General features: G+C 43.1%; 1 protein-coding gene across 3 annotated transcripts in view; it reads right to left on the bottom strand.

The window, feature by feature from the left end:
* FUT10 (fucosyltransferase 10) overlaps positions 1 to 10630 on the bottom strand; it is a 133104-nt gene extending 122474 nt beyond the window's left edge. The window contains exons 1-2 of one of the 3 annotated variants that reach the window (XM_070781378.1): positions 10213 to 10630; positions 2972 to 3325 (exon numbers count right to left, since the gene is read on the bottom strand). In XM_070781378.1, coding sequence (XP_070637479.1) covers positions 2972 to 3052 — 81 coding nt within the window. In that variant the 5' untranslated portion in view covers positions 3053 to 3325; positions 10213 to 10630. The remainder of the gene's footprint in view (positions 1 to 2971; positions 3326 to 10212) is intronic. The other 2 variants (XM_070781377.1, XM_019953583.2) reach the window with 2 other exon arrangements.
* Between the last annotated feature and the right edge of the window lie 7839 nt (positions 10631 to 18469).

Consider the following 18469-nt stretch of genomic DNA (forward strand, 5'->3'; position numbering starts at 1 on the left):
GGTTTCGAGATGATTCAAGCACATAACACTTGTCGTGCACTTTATATCTATTATTATTTCATCAGCTCCACCCCAGATCATCAGGCATTAGATCTTGGACACTGGGGGCCCCTGTGTAAGAGAATCACATTAAAGAAAGTCCAAGTGAAATAATATGTCTTAGATTTGCTGTAAAATGATTTCATCAGTTATATGTGCAACTGAAAGGTAGATAAAATTCAAAAAAAAAAGTAAAGATACCATACACCCAAAGAATCTACAGATACTATATACAAAATATAGTTAAATGTGAATCAAAAACAGTGTCTCAGATGAATGACTTCCTCCACAGAATCACAATGCTTTAGTTTAACTGTAAGTCAATGAAAGTTTAGCTTGTTTCAAGTTTAGATTATTAATCATGTTGTAAGATTTGTCCTGGGTTAGACTGTGCCCCCTCCCCCGCCCCCCTGGCCAAATTCATGTTAAAGCCCTAACCCCTCCCACCTCAGAATGTGACTGAACTAGGAGACAGGGTCTTTAAAGAGGCAATTAAGTTAAAAAGAGGTCATCAGAGTGGGCCCTAATCCAATATGACTGGTGTCTGTAGAAAAAGAGGAGACGGGGATGCAGAGAAGTATAGGAAGAGGACAGTGTGAAGACCCAGGGAGAAGACAGCCATCCACAAGGCCAAGAAGGAGCCTCAGAGAGACGACCCTGCTTGCTGACACCTTGACCTTGGACTTCTAGCCTCCACAACTGTGAGAAAATAGATTCCTATTGTGTAAGCCACCCAACCCAGTCTTTGGTACTTTATATATGGCAGCCCTAGCAAACTAATACAGGATTCATGACATGATTTTTTTTTTTTTTAATTTAGCCTTCCTTTTCCCTACCTACATGGCAAATTATTTCACCTTGCCTAGTCTAAAAGCCAGTAAAAACAGGAATGGTCCTAAATGTGGAGCTCTCTACCAAGGTCACAGGTGTACGGCCTTGTACCAAGGGCACAGATGTGGACCCCTACACCAAGGTCATCTCTGGAACTGATTAAGCACCATAGCAACCATTGCCAGGAACCCCCTGACCTTATATTAGGTAAAAATACCTACCCTCTAGCATCCTAACCAATCATCTCATGTTACCCTTCCAGCAGGAATTTTCTCTGTCTTGAGGCTACAAAAATTGGTTGTGCTGTGCTATGCTTAGTCGCTCAGTCATGTCCGACTCTTTGCAACCCCACGGACTGTAGCCTGCCGGGCCCCTCTGCCCATGGAGATTCTCTAGGGAAGAATACCAAAGTGGGTTGCCATGCCCTCCTCCAGGGGATCTCCCCACCCCAGGGATCGAACCCAGGTCTCCCGTATTGCGGAGACCACAAAAGGGGTCGGCTCTCCCTTGAACCTGCCCACTGTTCTAATAGCGTCCCCCACTCTAATAAACTCTGTTCTCCTCTCATTCTGCCTCGTGTCTGGAAACTCTTTTCCAACCTGTGAACAGACTATGACACTAAATATACAGGCATTATATTTGTTCATTTTATAGTGTTCAAATAAAAATAGTATTACAGCAACGCTGAACAATGAAACACTCAATGTATCCATGAGGACTGGGAAACACCCCAAATCAGACCACCAACGGCAAACTGCAATCAAGATCCAGGCAAAGGTTCAGCTCCAATAGACAAACTACTGCCTCTTCTATTCTGGAAACTTAGAGAGGACATGCCTACCAAAAGCATGGTAATTTATTCTGACATCAAAAGCAAAATTCTTCACTTGTACACAGGCATTCCTCAAGCCTGGAAAAGAGGTCAAATGTCTAGTAAGATCAAAGCTTTCTCATAATTTCCCACAGAATGAAGCAGAAAACTGCAGCCTTTCCAGCTCAAGCAGGTCCTAGATCCTTACCTCCAAGAGAGACAGAGAGACAGGGGTCTGCTCTGATCAGAATCTCAACCTGGCAGCAGAAGGTGGTGGAAACAGTGCAGACTACTTGCCAAAGTGTTGGTGTAAGCATTCATTCATTCAGTCCTAAGCAAGGAGAAGGGCAATCCTCCAGAATAAAACGCCCAGAGGACGCTTTGTCTCCATCAGGCCTGTATGTGAACTACTCACATCCACAAGTAATCTTTAAAAGTCCTTTTGGATTTTGAAACGGACAGGAGGGACACAAGTGGGGGCTAAAAAATCTGAACTCATATTTATATTTTACCTTCACTGTGAAATTTTTATTTTACTTTGAAATCAGCAAATGAAGTTCAGAAGAACCAACCCTATGAGAGAAACGGGAGGACTGAAGAAATGCTTCAGTTCATTCACCCTACTACCAACAAATTTATTAATGCCGACGTTTGTGTTCTGCAGAACAAACTAGGGTGTCCTTGGAATAGTCACTGCTTCTTTAAGAATGGCATCTTTCAGAAGGGGTCAAGACTTGGGAGGAAATCATCCAAGCTAAACCTTCATCTGGATCTTAACTGCATTTCACCATCAGTAGCACAATTTGGGCTGTTAGGCAGTCCCCATGGATACATTGAGAGCTTCTTTGTTCAGAGCTGTCTTCAGCCAACAAGACCGACAGGGCCCTACTAGAACCAGGACTCTGGACTTCCCCGGTGGTCCAGTAGCTAAGATTTTACCCTCCTATGCAGAGGTTGTGGGTTCGATCCCTGGTTCGAACCAGGAAACAATATTGCAACAAATTCAATAAAGACTTTAAAAATGGTCCACATCCAAAAAATCTTAAAACTAGGATCCTGCGCGTCACAAACTGATTTCCCGACTCACTGATCTTGTTTCTACCTACCACATCCACTCACTAAACCTCAATTCCATATGTTATAAAAAGAAAGTATTTTTCTTGCCTTAGAGAGAACATCCTGACCCTGAGAGATGAAGCAAAAAGTAAAGTCCTTGGCGAGCATGGGATGGGGGTGGGGGTAGGGGTAGAGGCCCAGAAATCAACACTACACGACCCAAGCTCTTGGTACCTGGAGTGTGATGAGCAGAAAGACGGTAGCCATGACGCACAGGCAAAATGCCAGAAGCTTCCCCCTCTGAATCCGCACCATGCTGCCCTGCCCTGGGTGACTGACAGAGGGCGAGCCTGGTTACCAGGTGTTCTCGAGTCGGCCCGCAGACCAAGACAACTTCACGTGGAGGAACCATCTGCGTGCCAATTTCCTCCGCTGCCATTCCTGCTGGGACCCGGGCTCCATGAAGGACTGAGAAGTGAGGTTCTGAGGGCGCCCGGCTTGGCATTGAAAGGGAACAGCATGCAGTCTTCTTAAGCTATCATCAGAGCAGCTGGGGATTCTTTAAACCAGAAGACATCCAAAAAATACCTGTAACAAATGAACAATAGTTTGGCCTTAGCACAGGAGATTTTATTAATGCAGTCTTGCAGGGCTGCAGTGTAGAAACAAAAAGCTCTAAAACTAAAAGGAATCTTTGGGATCATTTAGACCTAACACCTCACTCATAGATAAGGACACCAAGACCAGAGAGGTGAAGAGACTTGCTCGAGGTCATACAGTCCATTAGAGGAGAGTGAGAGATCGACAATCAGGTCCCGAGACTAAAATGATGCTTCCACTTAATTTTCTTTGCCATTAGACTGGAATTCCAAAAGTCACTGACATGTGATCATTTCCTTTCATCTAAGTTTCAAAAGAACAGAGAAGTGGAGCAGAAATAGCCGTGACTGTCCACTCAGTCCTGTAAAAATTAGGGAAAGAACAAAAGTTTCAGGCTTTGCTCAGAAATGGCAAATGATTGACTAACCTCAGTTCCCGCCAGGGAAAACCACTTTGGCCACAACATAAGGAATTTAGATTACTGCTTTATTTGCTTAGTCTTTTTTTAATTTTATTTTTTATTTTTTTAATTTTATTTTTAAACTTTACAATATTGTATTAGTTTTGCCAAATATTGAAATGAATCCGCCACAGGTATACCTGCGTTCCCCATCCGGAACCCTCCTCCCTCCTCCCTCCCCTGCCCTCCCTCTGGGTCGTCCCAGTGCACCAGCCCCATATTTGCTTAGTCTTTTACACCAAGTGCACTAAAGCAGTGGATTGTGTGGGCAGTATGGTTCTCTGGATGTCTCGGAATAAGGTGCCCATCTATCTGAAATGGATGGTCTTTTCCAAAAGCTTTTCAAATGAACTAAATAGTCCCACAGAATGCCTCTTATCCCTGGGGTTCCCTAAAGTCAAACATGCTGAGCAAACCACACTGTGGAGTTCAGAGGAGAGCAAGGATCCACATTTCAGAGGAAGGGTGTGCTCCAAGGGCCCGGTCCTAAGATCTGACTGTACACCTCTCAGATATGGAACTGAAGATCCAATGAGAAATACACAAGTGATGCAGAATTCTGCTTTAAAACCTTGGTTTTAAAACCCTCTCACGCATCTACCTTGATCAACTTTTAAGTCCAGGCTGTTTCTTCCCCTCAGCAACAAAATGACTCTTGGTCTCAGAGACAGCCAAAAGCTCTTTTTTTTTCATCCGCGGAAGTCTTACAATCCACAGGGTCTAGGAAAACGGGCTCCTGTCAGCCTGCCAGGATTCAAATCTCAACTCCTCAGACTGTCGGTGATTCCACGATTCAATTCCCAAAATACAGGTCATAGAGGTGCCCAATTAGAGAGTTACTGTGACAATTCTATGAGGTAAAATTGGTAAAACACTTATTTCAGAGCCTGACACAAAAGAAATATCCAAGAAACGTTTGCTCTTCTGATTCTCATTCTGGGCTTCCCTGGTGGCTTAGCAGGTAAACCATCCACATGCAACGCAGGAGACACGGGTTCCATCGCTGGGTTGGGAAGATCCTCTGGAGAAGGAAATGGCAACCCACTCCAGGATTCTTACCTAGAGAATTCCATGGGTCAGAGGAGTCATGGGATACAGGGCTACAGTCCACTGGGGCACAAAAGATTCAGAGACAAATGAGCGACTAACACTTTCACTTTTTCACAAATCATGCCAGAAGAATTTAAGGTTACAAAAATCTCTTTCATCCAAAGAATCTCAATAGAGGTCATAGTTCCCAAATGAGATGTATACAGTACGGTCTCGAGGACTGAGCTGTGGGTAAACACCCAGCACTAAAGAACAGAATCAGCTAGGGTAGCTGGTCTGATGATTTAGAGCAGGCAGCAGCCAACCAGGCCTTGGGGCACATCAATCTAATACACATACTGCACGAGTTACCCGGGAGTTTGTCATCAAATCAGCGGTTCCCTGACGGGGGGGACAGATGGACCTGCAGAGAGCACCCTGAAGGCCGACAAGCTCTAAGACAAAGGGACCCCAAGAAGAAAGCTCTCTTCTGTTTCCTCATCACCCTCAGGGTGAATCTCAGACCCTCACTTCTAAGAGAGCACCCCCAGAACACCCCTTCTCAGGCTGGAGCAGTGTGTGTTTGCTCAAGCAGGTCAATAACAGCTGAAGTGGACTCACTAACCGACCCGCCTGACCCAAGCGCTGAGCTCTGAGACGCATCGTTGGGCCATGCACACGGCCTGGGGCCGGCCATCTGCCGCCTGGAGAGGGGTCTGGAGCTGAGAGTCACCACTGCATAGTCCTGCAAGGGCTGTCCCATTAAAAGCAGCAACACTTTCAGCCCAAAATCATTTCCAGGTTCTCTGTTTTATGTTGAATTAAAATGGACAGGAGGGAGACTGGACATCTTGGTGAATTAGCAGCCTGAGGATGCCAGCTTCCCACACGGCCCCAGCCATGCAGGGCTGGTCCCCGGTGTGGGTCAAGGGTCTCAGCCATGGGACTCAGGTGATTTCTGCCCTGTGGTCCTGAGTGGAAAATGAGTAGCCAACCCTGGGTGACACCCACCAGGGAGCTCTGGGAAGTCTTAGATCCTCTCTCCTCTAGTAACTGGTGAGTCATTTGGGTTAATAGTAAAGTGAAGTCGCTCAGTCGTGTCCGACTCTTTGCGACCCCATGGACAGTAGCCCACCAGGCTCCTCTGTCCATGGGATTTTCCAGGCAAGAATACTGGAGCGGGTTGCCATTTCCTTCTCCAGGGGATCTTCCTGACCCAGGGATCAAACCCAGGTCTCCCACATTGTAGGCAAATGCTTTACCGTCTGAGCCACCAGGGAAGTCATTGGGTTAATAATTGACTCTTAACTGAGTTTGAGGTTATGCCAGGGGGAGTCTTTTGAAGGAATATGTCTAATTACCAGACATGTTATTCACACCAAAGTGTCGTTTCTCAAACGAAAACATTCCAAGATGTTTTCATTTCATAATATATAAAATCCTCGGAGCATCCCTTAAGTAGGGGCTGCTGTCCTAGGAAAGACAGATGACATGGCAGGCAGTTAGGAAAGTCTAAGGGCCTCTGGACAAATCTCCAGGCAATTTTGAACTAATTGCCTTTGACTCTACTTGACTTCACCAACACTCCATATCTATTCCTACTTGGTGACTCCAAAAGCCTGATAAGGACTTCCCCAGCAGTCCAGTGTTAAGACTGTGTTTCTAGGTCAGGTTCGATCCCTGGTTGGGGAACTAGGCTGCCACATGCTTTTTGGTGTGGCAAAGAAAAAAAAAAAATCAAAAGTCTGATAACTAGGATTTCTGACCTGCTAGCATCCCCCACTCAGCTCAGAGATGTTGTTGGAATGTAGACTGGGTATCTCTCCTCTGATTAAAATCCATCAACGGATTTCAATGCCAAGTGTTCAAGATAAAGACCAAATTCATTAGCTTAGAAAACAAGAGTCTCTGGACTCCGCCCTACTTCTCCACCTTCTACCTGACAAGCCCTTTGTTCTAACTGTTCGTGGAATATAGTTTCTTGTTCTGTGCTCTGGTCCCTACCTGCAAGACCCATACCTCTTTCAGAGCCATTCTGGGCATTCAAGGCTATCTGCTTTGAGAAGCTTTACTCCACCCTAGTGCCAGGTCAGATGATATATGGCCATTCATTGGGCTTATTTCTACTACATCAGTGGACAGAATGCTGGGGGAGGTTAGGCAACTCTTTAAAGCTGCTTTATTGGATGAATATAAAATAACCGTTGAACATTAAAAAGTTGACCAGTGTTGTTAATTTGCAGAAAGACTGTCCCTTGGGCACCTGATGAGCATGGTGTGGTGGTTCCACAGTTTCCCTTTTCGTCTCATTTTCTTTATTAACGCTTATTTGTGTTAATGTGTTCCTCACTCTTTTTTAATGGACTGCATACTTTGTTGAGCTTTTTTTTCTTTTTTTTTTGAGTGGTGCTCTGCCTTACAGATTTCTGTCTGGGAGGGTCATCCTCTTGGACCAAGCACACATTGCAGGAGAGACAAACAGAGACTCACGAGAGAGAAAGGGATACTGGCAGCTGCTGGAATCAAGACTGGTGATTAGGGGCTTCCCTGGTGGTCCACTGGCTAAGGCTCCATACTCTCAATTGCAGGGGTGCCAGGTTCAATTCCTAGCTGGGGAACTAGAACTTGCACGTGGCAACTAGAGAACTCCCATGATCCCACATGCTGCAACTAAGAGCCAGAGCAACCGAATAAATAAATAAATACCCTTTTTTTAATTTAAAAAAAAAGACTGTATTAATAAAAAAGATTAATGGGAGGATGGAAGTGGCAGCATGAGCACCTTCATTCTTCTACTCCTGAAAGTGATGCCATTCTTAAATTCTTAAATTCCAGACACAAACTGAAGCACCCAAGGTATACAGTATTAATACAATCTCACTTAGTGGGTCTAGTTTCTAGATAAAAACAAACCCACTAAAGAACTAAACAAAAAGACTGACATGAAGACCCAAACAGAAGCATTCAAAAACAATAGGTTTTTTAAATGGAAGACGGGGGTCCACTATTGGGAAGATTCTGTATGACACTAAGAGCTGAGCTGCTTTTTCCTTGGAAGGTGTTCTTTATAACTGTTCTTTCTCCAGGAAGGTCTTACTGGTTATTCTGTAACAATTTTCCTTTCTGGCAAAGATAGGAACTAAAATTCCTCAGCTGCTTTGATCATTCCTGTAATCATGAGTGAGGAAACAATCAAATAACATGATAAAATCTGGCTAATACTTCATGTGCCCAAAAACAAAGAGCTGGAACAAATGATCTTCTGGGGATCTTCATCCCAAAATTAAGTTCTCTGATCTCATGAACAGTGCCCAGGAACACTCCATAGAAGAAAAGCCAATCAAGTAAAGAGACAGTAATCGGGACAAGTGGAGTCATCACAAACTAAAGATTTCTGGAAATATAAAACAAGAAATATTTCATATGACAATTTAGGGTTACTTGATCTTCATTCTCCTTTTGACTAATTCAGCATTACTTTTAAAAACTGAGATCTTATTTTCAAGTAAATAAATATCTGAAAAATACTGTCAATAAAGATGAACTTAATTGTTTTTAATTTAAAAAAATTCATAGTCAAGAACTCTACTACAAATGTTTATTGTATTAATAGAATGCTAAGCAGTATGTGAAATAGGTACTGGATTTAATACTGAAAACAATTCTTTTCTAAAAAATATAATTGCTTTACAATGTTGTATTAGTTTCTGCTGCAAAATGAAGTCAATCAGCTACATGTGTACATATATCCCCTCCCTCTGGGACCTCACTCCCACCCCCAACCCCTCTTACCCAACTAGGTCATCACAGAGCACCTGAAATCAACTTTTTACATTCCAAATTTAGAAAGTATTTAAATATGGGTTGGAAATGCCTGCAAACTGAGCAATGCTTACACTTATATGAATAACATCATTGTTTGTCAAAACAATATGTTCATTTTCTTTATTTCCTAACTTTATTTCTGGTTTGAAATTTTTTTCAAATATGTTGTTTGTGGTAAGATAAAACTTGAAAACTACTTTTTTTTAAACTGAAGAGTAAAAGATGAGCCATAAGAACAGTAACGGTTGAGACTGTGTATTTAAATTCACTGTTACACACTGCCATCTAGCAGGAAGGCAGCAAATGAAGTCACCACAGCAATTTCAAAAAAGGGGCTGACTTAAAAGATGCAGCCTCCTCTTCAGGCAGGAGAGGGAGAAAGTTCTAACACTGAGGCTAGACTGGTTTCTCTGCCACTTCATTGTGCAAATACCCGGGGTTGCTTATTCAAGGCAGAGAGACAGGATCCAGGTCCTCCTCTAGAGACCACGTGGGCCGGGCAGGAGAAACAATGCCCCAGTTGTAGAGTGACGTCACTAACACGTCCACGAGTGGCCCTGAGCGTCAGGCGTGGGGGCGGGTCTCATCTTCAGTGAATGGAGGACATAAAAGGGGAGCGAGGTCCTGAAGACCAACTTGCCAAATTCAAAACTGCACCTAGCCCTCAACTGAAATAAACAACCCAAGTCCGGACATGAATACTACTCTCCCTGACTATCTCTGACCGCTGTGCGGACGCGGGTGAGGGGGGGATTCTGTTGGTGGTGTTGGGGGTTTGGAGGGGGCAGCCTGCTGGAGCCATGGTGTTAAGAAAAACAGTCATTTTGCGTGGCATTTGCTACATATTATAGAATCATTAAGAGTCCCAGGAAACGTCTTAAAATCACGCCAATGTTCTTTCCATAGCTTACATAAAATGTGTTCTATTCTGAGGATGCTAATCGGGTACCAAAATACTTAAGAAATGGCTTGCATATCGTGGGCAAAGCCTGCAGATCCGGGGTTTTCCCAGAGCATCTTCTGCCTTAAATAGGCAACGCTCTCCCCAACTGGACAGCCAGCCTCGCTCCTACTTCAGCACACAATTCTAGCAACAAGTGATGCTCGACTCAAGACAGGGAGAAGGAAGCTGTTCACAGCGCACAGAGGTGGAGTTAGATTCTGGAGTTAGTGGGGCTGGGAAGATGGTGGCAGACGGGGGAGGGATGCGAAACGTTCCTTGGGGGGAGGTGCGGGGACGGGGGAGCGGGCGGGAAACCGCTCTCGCCGAGGCCCCCGCACATCACCTCCCTCCCACCTGTGCTTTTCAGCAGCCAGATGGGTTTGCATCTCAGGGAGGGCCCCTGGAAAGCGCTGCCCAAGGCTTCCCAAAGCGGACGCGGACACTTTCTCAGGACACACACTCCCTTCTGGGCACAAAGAGGTTTCCCTGGGGCTGTGAGTTCGGTGAGCAGAGTCTCAGCTTCGGCGCGCCTCTTTAAAGTCTCTTTTCGGTTCTCCGCACCGAGACCCTGCTCCCACCAAGCCATCGCTCAGGAAAGACCTTGAAGATGCTACTCACCGCAGCGCGGAGAAGGAGGTGCGCTCTGCCGGGTGCAGCCCCGCAGTTTTTCACTTTCGGTTCGCTTCCCAGCCGCAGCTCGAGCGAAGACTCGGAGAGGAGATTTGAGAGAAGGGATAATAACCCCGAGCGCGTCCAGGCCCGGCGATCCTGGATCCGGGTTTTCGCGCGGATGCCGCGTTTAAAAGCCTGCGGGACCTCCTTGCCCGGGAAACACCTCCCGGCCCCTCCTTTGCCTGTCCCAGGCGCTCCACCCTCTGGAAAGCTCCTGGAAGGCTCCTAAGATCCTCTTGTAAAGCAAGTTGTTGTTTTAGTCGCTAAGTCGTGTCCGACTCTTTTGTGATTCCATGTATTGTAGCCCGCCAGGCTCCTCTGGCCGTGGGATTTCCCAGGAAAGAATACTGGAGTGGATCGCCACTTCCTTCTACAGGGAATCTTCCGGACCCAGGGATCAAATCCGGGTCTCCTGTATTGACGGGAGGGTTCTTCACCACTGAGCCACCAGGGATTTTTGCTTCTCAAACTCTGAGCGCAGCTCATTCAAAGTCACCTATCCAGGAAAATTGAGAACATTTTAAGCAAAGCAGAGGCCTTGGTACCTTTCATCAGCTGTCAGTGTTAGGTAGGCCGAGCAGGATGATCACTTAGCTCTATTTTACTGGAGAAGAAAAAGTGATTTTAGTTACTTGACTTCTAAATTCAGAGAATACAATTAAAATTCTTTTGGCCTAGTCTAGACCGAAAGGGATAAACCTAGAGGGGTCTTTTCAGACTTTGGGAGGGCCAGGACTAGGTGAGTGTCTAGGGATAAAAACTTGAGGAGAGATTAAGAGTCATGCACCTCCTGGGCACATCTGCAGACAGTGACTGCTGTTTGCTGCCCAGGGTCTGCCTCGCTTTCCTCCAGGCCCTGAGAGCACCAGTGCCCAGCACTTCTGTTAGCTTCTCTGTAAAATCAGGTTGATGACAATGACATCAACTTTTAGAAAACACCAAACACAAAGGGAAAGACTGATAAACTGGATGTCATTAAAAGTAAATTCTGTTCATGAGACGACACTATGAAGAGGATTAAAAACAACCCAGGGAGTAGGTGAAGATATTTGCAATAGATTTATCAAACAAAGAATTCATATTCAGAATATAGCAACAACAGCTACAATGCAATAAGGAAACACAATCCAGCAGAAGCGGGGAGGGAGGGGACCAAAGACACAGCATTTGACCAAAGTGGGATCCAAAAGCCAATGAGGACAGGAAAAGATAGGGCTTCCCAGGTGGCTCAGTGGTAAAGAACCCACACCACCCCTGTGGCAGAAAGCGAAGAGGAACTAGAGAGCCTCTTGATGAAAGTGAAAGAGGAGAGTGAAAAAGCTGGCTTAAAACTCAACATTCAGAAAACTAAGATCATGACACCTGGTCCCATCACTTCATGGCAAATAGATGGGGAAACAATGGAAACAGTGACAGACTTTATTTTCTTGGGCTTCAAAAAAACTGCAGATGTTGACTACAGCCATGAAATTAAAAAACACTTGCTCCTTGGAAGAAAAGCAATGACAAATCTAGATAGAATATTAAAAAGCAGAGATATTACTTTGCCAACAAAAGTCTGTATGGTCAAAGCTATGGTTTTTCCAGTAGTCATGTATGGATGTAAGAGTTGGACCATAAAGAAAACTGAACACCAAAGAACCGGTGCTTTTGAACTGTGGTGTTGGAGAAAATTCTTGAGAGTCCCTTGGACTACAAGGAGATCCAACCAGTCCATCCTAAAAGAAATCAGTCCTGAATATTCATTGGAAGGACTGATGCTGAAGCTGAAGCTCCAATACTTTGGCCAGCTGATGCAACGAGCTGACTCATTGCAAAAGACCCTGATGCTGGGAAAGACTAAAGGCAGGAGGAGAAGGGGACAACAGAGGACGAGATGGTTGAATGGCATCACCGATTCTATGGACACGTGTTTGAGTAAATTCCGGGAGTTGGTGATGGACAGGGAAGCCTGGTGTGCTGCAGTCCATGGGGTTGAAGTGACTGAACTGAACTGAAGTTAAGTGACAAGAAAAAATAGTGCTTCCCAGGTGGCTCAGTGGAAAAGAATCTACTGCCAGTGCAGGAGACTTTGGTTCGATCCCTGAGTCAGCAAAGATCCCCTGGAGAAGGAAATGGCAACCCACTCTGGGAAATCCATGGACAAGAGGAGCCTGGTGGTTTACAGTCCATGGGGTCACAAAAGAGTCAAACACAACTGAGCATCTGAGCACGCAGTTAAACATGCTTAACTGCTTTAGTCATCAGGGAAATGCAAATTAACACTATAATGAGACACTACTACACACCCACCACAATGGCTACAGAATTTAAAACGTAACACAGAGCAAAGGCAAAGCTGTGGAACACATGGAACTCTAGTGCATGCTTGGTGGGGGGTGTAATTGTTACAGCCACTTTGGAAAACTTGTCTATCAGTATTCACTACAGCCAAATATACACTTATTTTGTGATCCACAATTTTACTCGAAGGTTTACATCTAGGAAACATGCATGTGTATGTACATCAAAAGACAGGTATATATATCAAAAGACACGAAACACACCATAACATATTTAAAAGAACAGACATACAAAATATGGCTTTTGATCACAGTAGAAACCAATTAAATCAATAACAGAAATATTCTAAAATATTTGGGGGTATTTTGGAATATCGCCAAATATTTGAAAATTAAAGAACACACTTCTAAATAACACATGGGTCAAAGAAAAATTATCTAGAGAAATAAAAATATTTAGGATCAAATGAAAATGAAAATATAACCTATCAAAATTTATGAGATACAGTAGAAGCAATGCTTGGAGGGAAATTGTAACACTGAATTATATCATTGAATGTTAGAAAAGAAGACATCTAAAATCAATATGTTAAGCTTCCACTGAAGGAAACTAAAGAAAGAGTAGCAAATATATTCAAAGTAAGCAGAAGAGAAGAAATAATAATAATTAGAGCAGAAATCAATGAAATTGAAAGCAGAGAATTAACAGAAAATCAAGGAAATCAAAAGTTGGTTCTTTGAAAAGATCAATAAAATTGACAAATGCTTTTCTAGGATAACCAGTAAAAAGGGGAGAAGACACATCAGAAGTAAAAGAAGGGTCATGCCTACTAACCCTGTGAACATTAAAAGATAAACATAAAGGTCAAGAGAATGAGACAAGTCCAGACTAGGAGAAATATTTGCAAAAGTTATATGTGATAGAGTCTGATTATCCAAAATATACAAAGAACTCTTAAAATTCAATAATCAGGAAGCAAACAACCCAATTTTTAAAATGGGTGAAAGACCTGGACACATCAAGGAAGATATAGAGATGGCAGATCAGTATATGAAAAGATGCTTGACATCATGTCATCGTGACTACTGTAATACCTTCCCAACGGTTCCCTGTTTCCACATCTGCCTCCATATGAAGCCAGGGTGATCTTTTCAAGTCACAAATCAGATCAGGCCCATATTCTGCTCGAAAAATATGGCCCGGGAAGACTCCACATGCTGAGGGACAACTAAGTCCATGCACCACAACTACTGACCTGGAGCTCTGAAGCCCACGAGCCGCAACTCCTGAGCCCGAGAGCGGCAGCTACTAAGCCTGTGTGCTCTAGACCCCTCGTGCTCCGCAACAAGAGAAGCCACGGCAATGAGAGGCCCATGCACTGTCACTAGAGAGTTGCCCCCACTCGACATAACTAGAGAAAGTCCTCACCCAGCAACAAAGACCCAAAGCAGCCAAAAATAAAGAAATAAGGAATTTTTAAAAAGAAGGGCAATCTCTTAACTGACTATGAGAAGACTTAAGGGACAGATGAGACATGTTGAAAAGTTCTAACAGCGGTGTCTTAAGTCAAATTTCTATTAATACTAATTGCAGTGATAATTCATTCCATAACTTTTTCTTTACACACAGAGCTTTAAGATTATAGGACATTAAAAAATAAAACTATTTAAATGTATAATAATATTTATGGTAGGGAATATGATAGGATAAAATACCAAAAGAAATAAATACTCAGGAATAAATTTAACCAAGAAAGTGAAAGATTTGTACACTGAAACTGTAAGACACTGATGAAAGAAACTGAAGAAAATGCAAATAAATGGAAAGATATTCTGTGCTTGTGTTTTGGGAGAATTAATATTGGTAAAATGTCCATACTACCAAAAGAAATCTATAGATTCAATGCAATCCCTATCAAAATTCCAAACGGATTTTTCACAGAAATGGAACAATCCTAAAATTTGTATGGAATCACAAAGACTCAGAATAGCCAAAACAATCTTGAGAAAGAAAAAAGCTTGAGGCATCATGCTTCCCAATTTCAAACTATATGACCAACTTATAGTAATAAAAGACAGTATGTTATTGGCTTGAAAACAAACACACAGATCAATGGGACAGAGTAGAAAGCCCAGAAATAACCAGTGCTTATACAGTCAATTAATTTACAACAAAGAGCAAAGAACACTGAATGAATAGAGGACTGTCTCTTCAATAAACAGTGCTGGGAAAACTGGCAGCCACATTCAAAAGAACAAAACTGGACCACTGTCTAACACCATGCACAAAAACCAACCCCAAATAGACTACAGACTTGAATGTAACACCTGAAATCATAAAATTCCTAGAAGAAAACATAGGTAGTAAGCTCCTTGTCGTCAGTCTTGGTGCTGATTTTTCAGATCTGACACCAAAAGCCAAGGCAACAGGAACAAAAATAAACGAGTCCACATTAAACTAAAAAGGCTTCTGCGTAGCAAAGGAAACCATCAACAAAGCAAAAAGGCAAGCTACTAAAGGGGAGAACATATTTGCAGATCATATGTCTGCTAGAGGGTTAAGATCCAAAATATATTTTTAAAAACCTCATACGACTCAGTAGCAAATAAAACCCACAAACAATCTGATTAAACAATGGACAGATCTGAACAGATAATTTTTTTCAAAGACATACAAGATGGCCACAGATACATGAAAAGATGCTCAATATCACCAGTCATTAGGGAAATGCAGATCAGAACCACAATGAGGTATCTTTTCACACCTGTTAGAATGGCTGTTATCAAAAAGACAAGAAATAACAAGTGTTGGTGAAAATGTAGAGAAATGCTCAGTGTGGAGAAATGTTCAAGAACCCTTGGACACTGCTGATAGGAATGTAAACCGGTGCAGCCACCATGAACAGTATGGAGGTTCCTCCAAAATTTAAAAACAGAACCACTTATATGATCCAGTAATTCCACTTCTGGGTATTTATCCAAAGAAAATGAAAACATTAACTCAAAAAGATAGATTCACTCCCAGATTCATTGCCATATTATTTATAAAAGCCAAGATATGGAAACAATCATGTCTACTGATGGATGAATTTAAAAAGAAAATGCAGCATATGTACATACATATATATGTACAATGGAGTATTATGCTATGCTATGCTAAGTCACTTCAGTCATGTCTGACTCTGTGTGACCCCACAGACAGCAGCCCACCAGGCTCCCCCGTCCCTGGGATTCTCCAGGCAAGAACACTGGAGTGGGTTGCCATTTCCTTCTCCAATGCGTGAAAGTGAAAAGTGAAAGTGAAATTGCTCAGTCGTGTCCGACTCTTAGCGACCCCATGGACTGCAGCCCACCAGGCTCCTCCATCCATGGGAGTTTCCAGGCAAGAGTACTGGAGTCGGGTGCCATTGCCTTCTCTGACAATGGAGTATTAATCAGCCATAAAAAAAACAAAACCTTGCCATTTGCAAGAATATGGATAGACCTTGAGAGCATAATGCTAAGTGAATTAATCCAGAGAAAGACAAACACCCTATGATCTTACTTACATATGGAACCTAAAAACAAAACAACAGAGCTCAGAGCTACAGAGAACACATTAGTGGGGAGGGGAGGGATGGTGTGGTGGGGTGGTGGGGTGGGGACAAAATGCTTGGAGGGGATATATATATATATATATACTACTGCTGCTGCTGCTAAGTCGCTTCAGTCGTGTCCAACTCTGTGCGATCCCATAGACGGCAGCCCACCAGGCTCCCCCGTCCCTGGGATTCGCCAGGCAAGAACCCTGGAGTGGGTTGCCATTTCCTTCTCCAATGCGTGAAAGTGAAAAGTGAAATCGAAGTCGCTCAGTCGTGTCCGACTCCCAGCGACCCCATGGACTGCGGCCTACCAGGGTCCTCCATCCATGGGATTTTCCAGGCAAGAGTACTGGAGTGGGCTGCCAATGCCTGCTCCAGTATATATATATATATATATACACACACACATATATATGTATATATACATGGCACCCCAAGGCAATAGCACCCCACTCCAGTACTCTTGCCTGGAAAATCCCATGGACGGAGGACTCTGGTAGGCCACAGTCCATGGGGTCGCTAAGAGTAGGACACGACTGAGCGACTTCGCTTTCACTTTTCACTTTCACGCATTGGAGAAGGAAATGGCAACCCACTCCAGGGTTCTTGCCTGGCGAATCCCAGGGACAGGGGAGCCTGGTGGGCTGCCGTCTGTGGGGTCGCACAGAGTCTGACACGACTGAAGTGACTTAGCAGCATACATATATATTCAGCATGGTATGTATATATAATAAATAGTATGGTATTGATAATTTATCACACTGTTGCAAATTTGAAAGTTGCTAAAGGAGTAAAAAGTTTTCATCACAAGAAGAAAATTCATAACTATGTATAGTGATAAATGTTAACTAGACTTAAGGTGGTGATCCTTTTGCAACATAAACATCAAATCATTATGTTATAGTCCTGAAATTAATATATGTTAATTATACCTCAGCTAAAAATATATTCACAGAACTCACCTGGTGGTGGTGAGCAGGGACATAGTATTATACGAAACCAAACTGAAAAAAAGACACCATTTCTGATAGCCAAAGACCTATTATACAGCACATGGAACTCTACACAATGTTATGTGCCAGCCTCGATGAGCAGGGGGTTTGGGGAAGAATTAAAGCAAAAGTGAAAGTCGCTCAGTCCTGTCCGACTCTTTGTGACCCCATGGACTAAACACTCCATGGAATTCTCCGGGCCAGAATACTGGAGCGGGTAGCCTATCCCTTCTCCAGCGGATCTTCCCGACCCAGGAATTAAACGGGGTCTCTTGCAATACAAAATAAAAAGTTTGAAAAAAAAAAAACCCAAACGATCTCCCCTACTGAATTCAGAGAGGGTGCTGTAGCCCAGGTGGTAAGTGTAGTCTATGTAATACCCAGCTTTTCAGTTCTTCCACATTGTTTTATACTTGATTTTACTAACCTAAAAGGGTACGTGTATTTATAGTATGACTTTCCTATGGTCCCTAAACCAGTCTTGTATAAGGCAGTAGGCTAGTGAGAAAAATCACTGTTCTTTAGGAAGCAATGTAAACCATACTTTTAACAGAGTCCAAGCTCCTACTGCTGGCTGCGAGACAGGCCAATGAATAAAAAGATTAATTGTTGAAGCAAGGAATAGCAATTTTATTTGGAAAGCCAGACAGGACTCAGGCCTTTTTTTATAAAAAAGGAAGGTTAGGTTGGTTGTTGCCAACTTCTTGGTGCCAGAATCCTTTGTTCTTATAGCTGTCAAGGTGGGTCAGGTCATGATGTTCCCATGAGTGTCCAACAAGAGAAGTGTTATTTTCTGTTCTGCAACTTTTTCTTTATGAACAGGAAAGTGTTACACCTTTAAAGGTTTGATCCTTGAGAATGGGCCACCCTATATATTTCAGGCTATAGGCAACATCCTTTTAGTTATTAAGGAGTAAAAAGAGCAATGGAATACAGACGTGGGCGGGGGTGGGGGGGAATCCAATATGAAGTCAGACTTGTTCTTCCCTATTGTAATACCTCTAGACTTTGCATACTCCTAAGTTTGCTAAAGGTTAAGTGACTCTCACCCAAATATCTAGTAAACTGAAGTCGGTTTTTATACTCTTTTAAGTTTGGCTTCAAAACCCAGTGCTATATCAATGCATTCTAACAGGGTGGCTCCAATTCCTGGTTTTCATCTGCATGCAACGAAGTTATACTATTTATGACACTGAATTATTTTATAACGTGGTATGCAAATCAAGAACCATCTTTAATTCTGAAAGTGTGTCTTTGTTACTCTTCTCGTGGCCTTTCTTTTGGAAAACGGTATGAACTAGTGAAGATTTTCTTCTTTCCTTGTCAAAAGAAAAAGCGTGGAAAAAAA

The sequence above is a fragment of the Bos indicus genome, chromosome 27 (genome assembly GCF_029378745.1).
Source record: "Bos indicus isolate NIAB-ARS_2022 breed Sahiwal x Tharparkar chromosome 27, NIAB-ARS_B.indTharparkar_mat_pri_1.0, whole genome shotgun sequence".
Lineage (NCBI taxonomy): Eukaryota > Metazoa > Chordata > Mammalia > Artiodactyla > Bovidae > Bos > Bos indicus.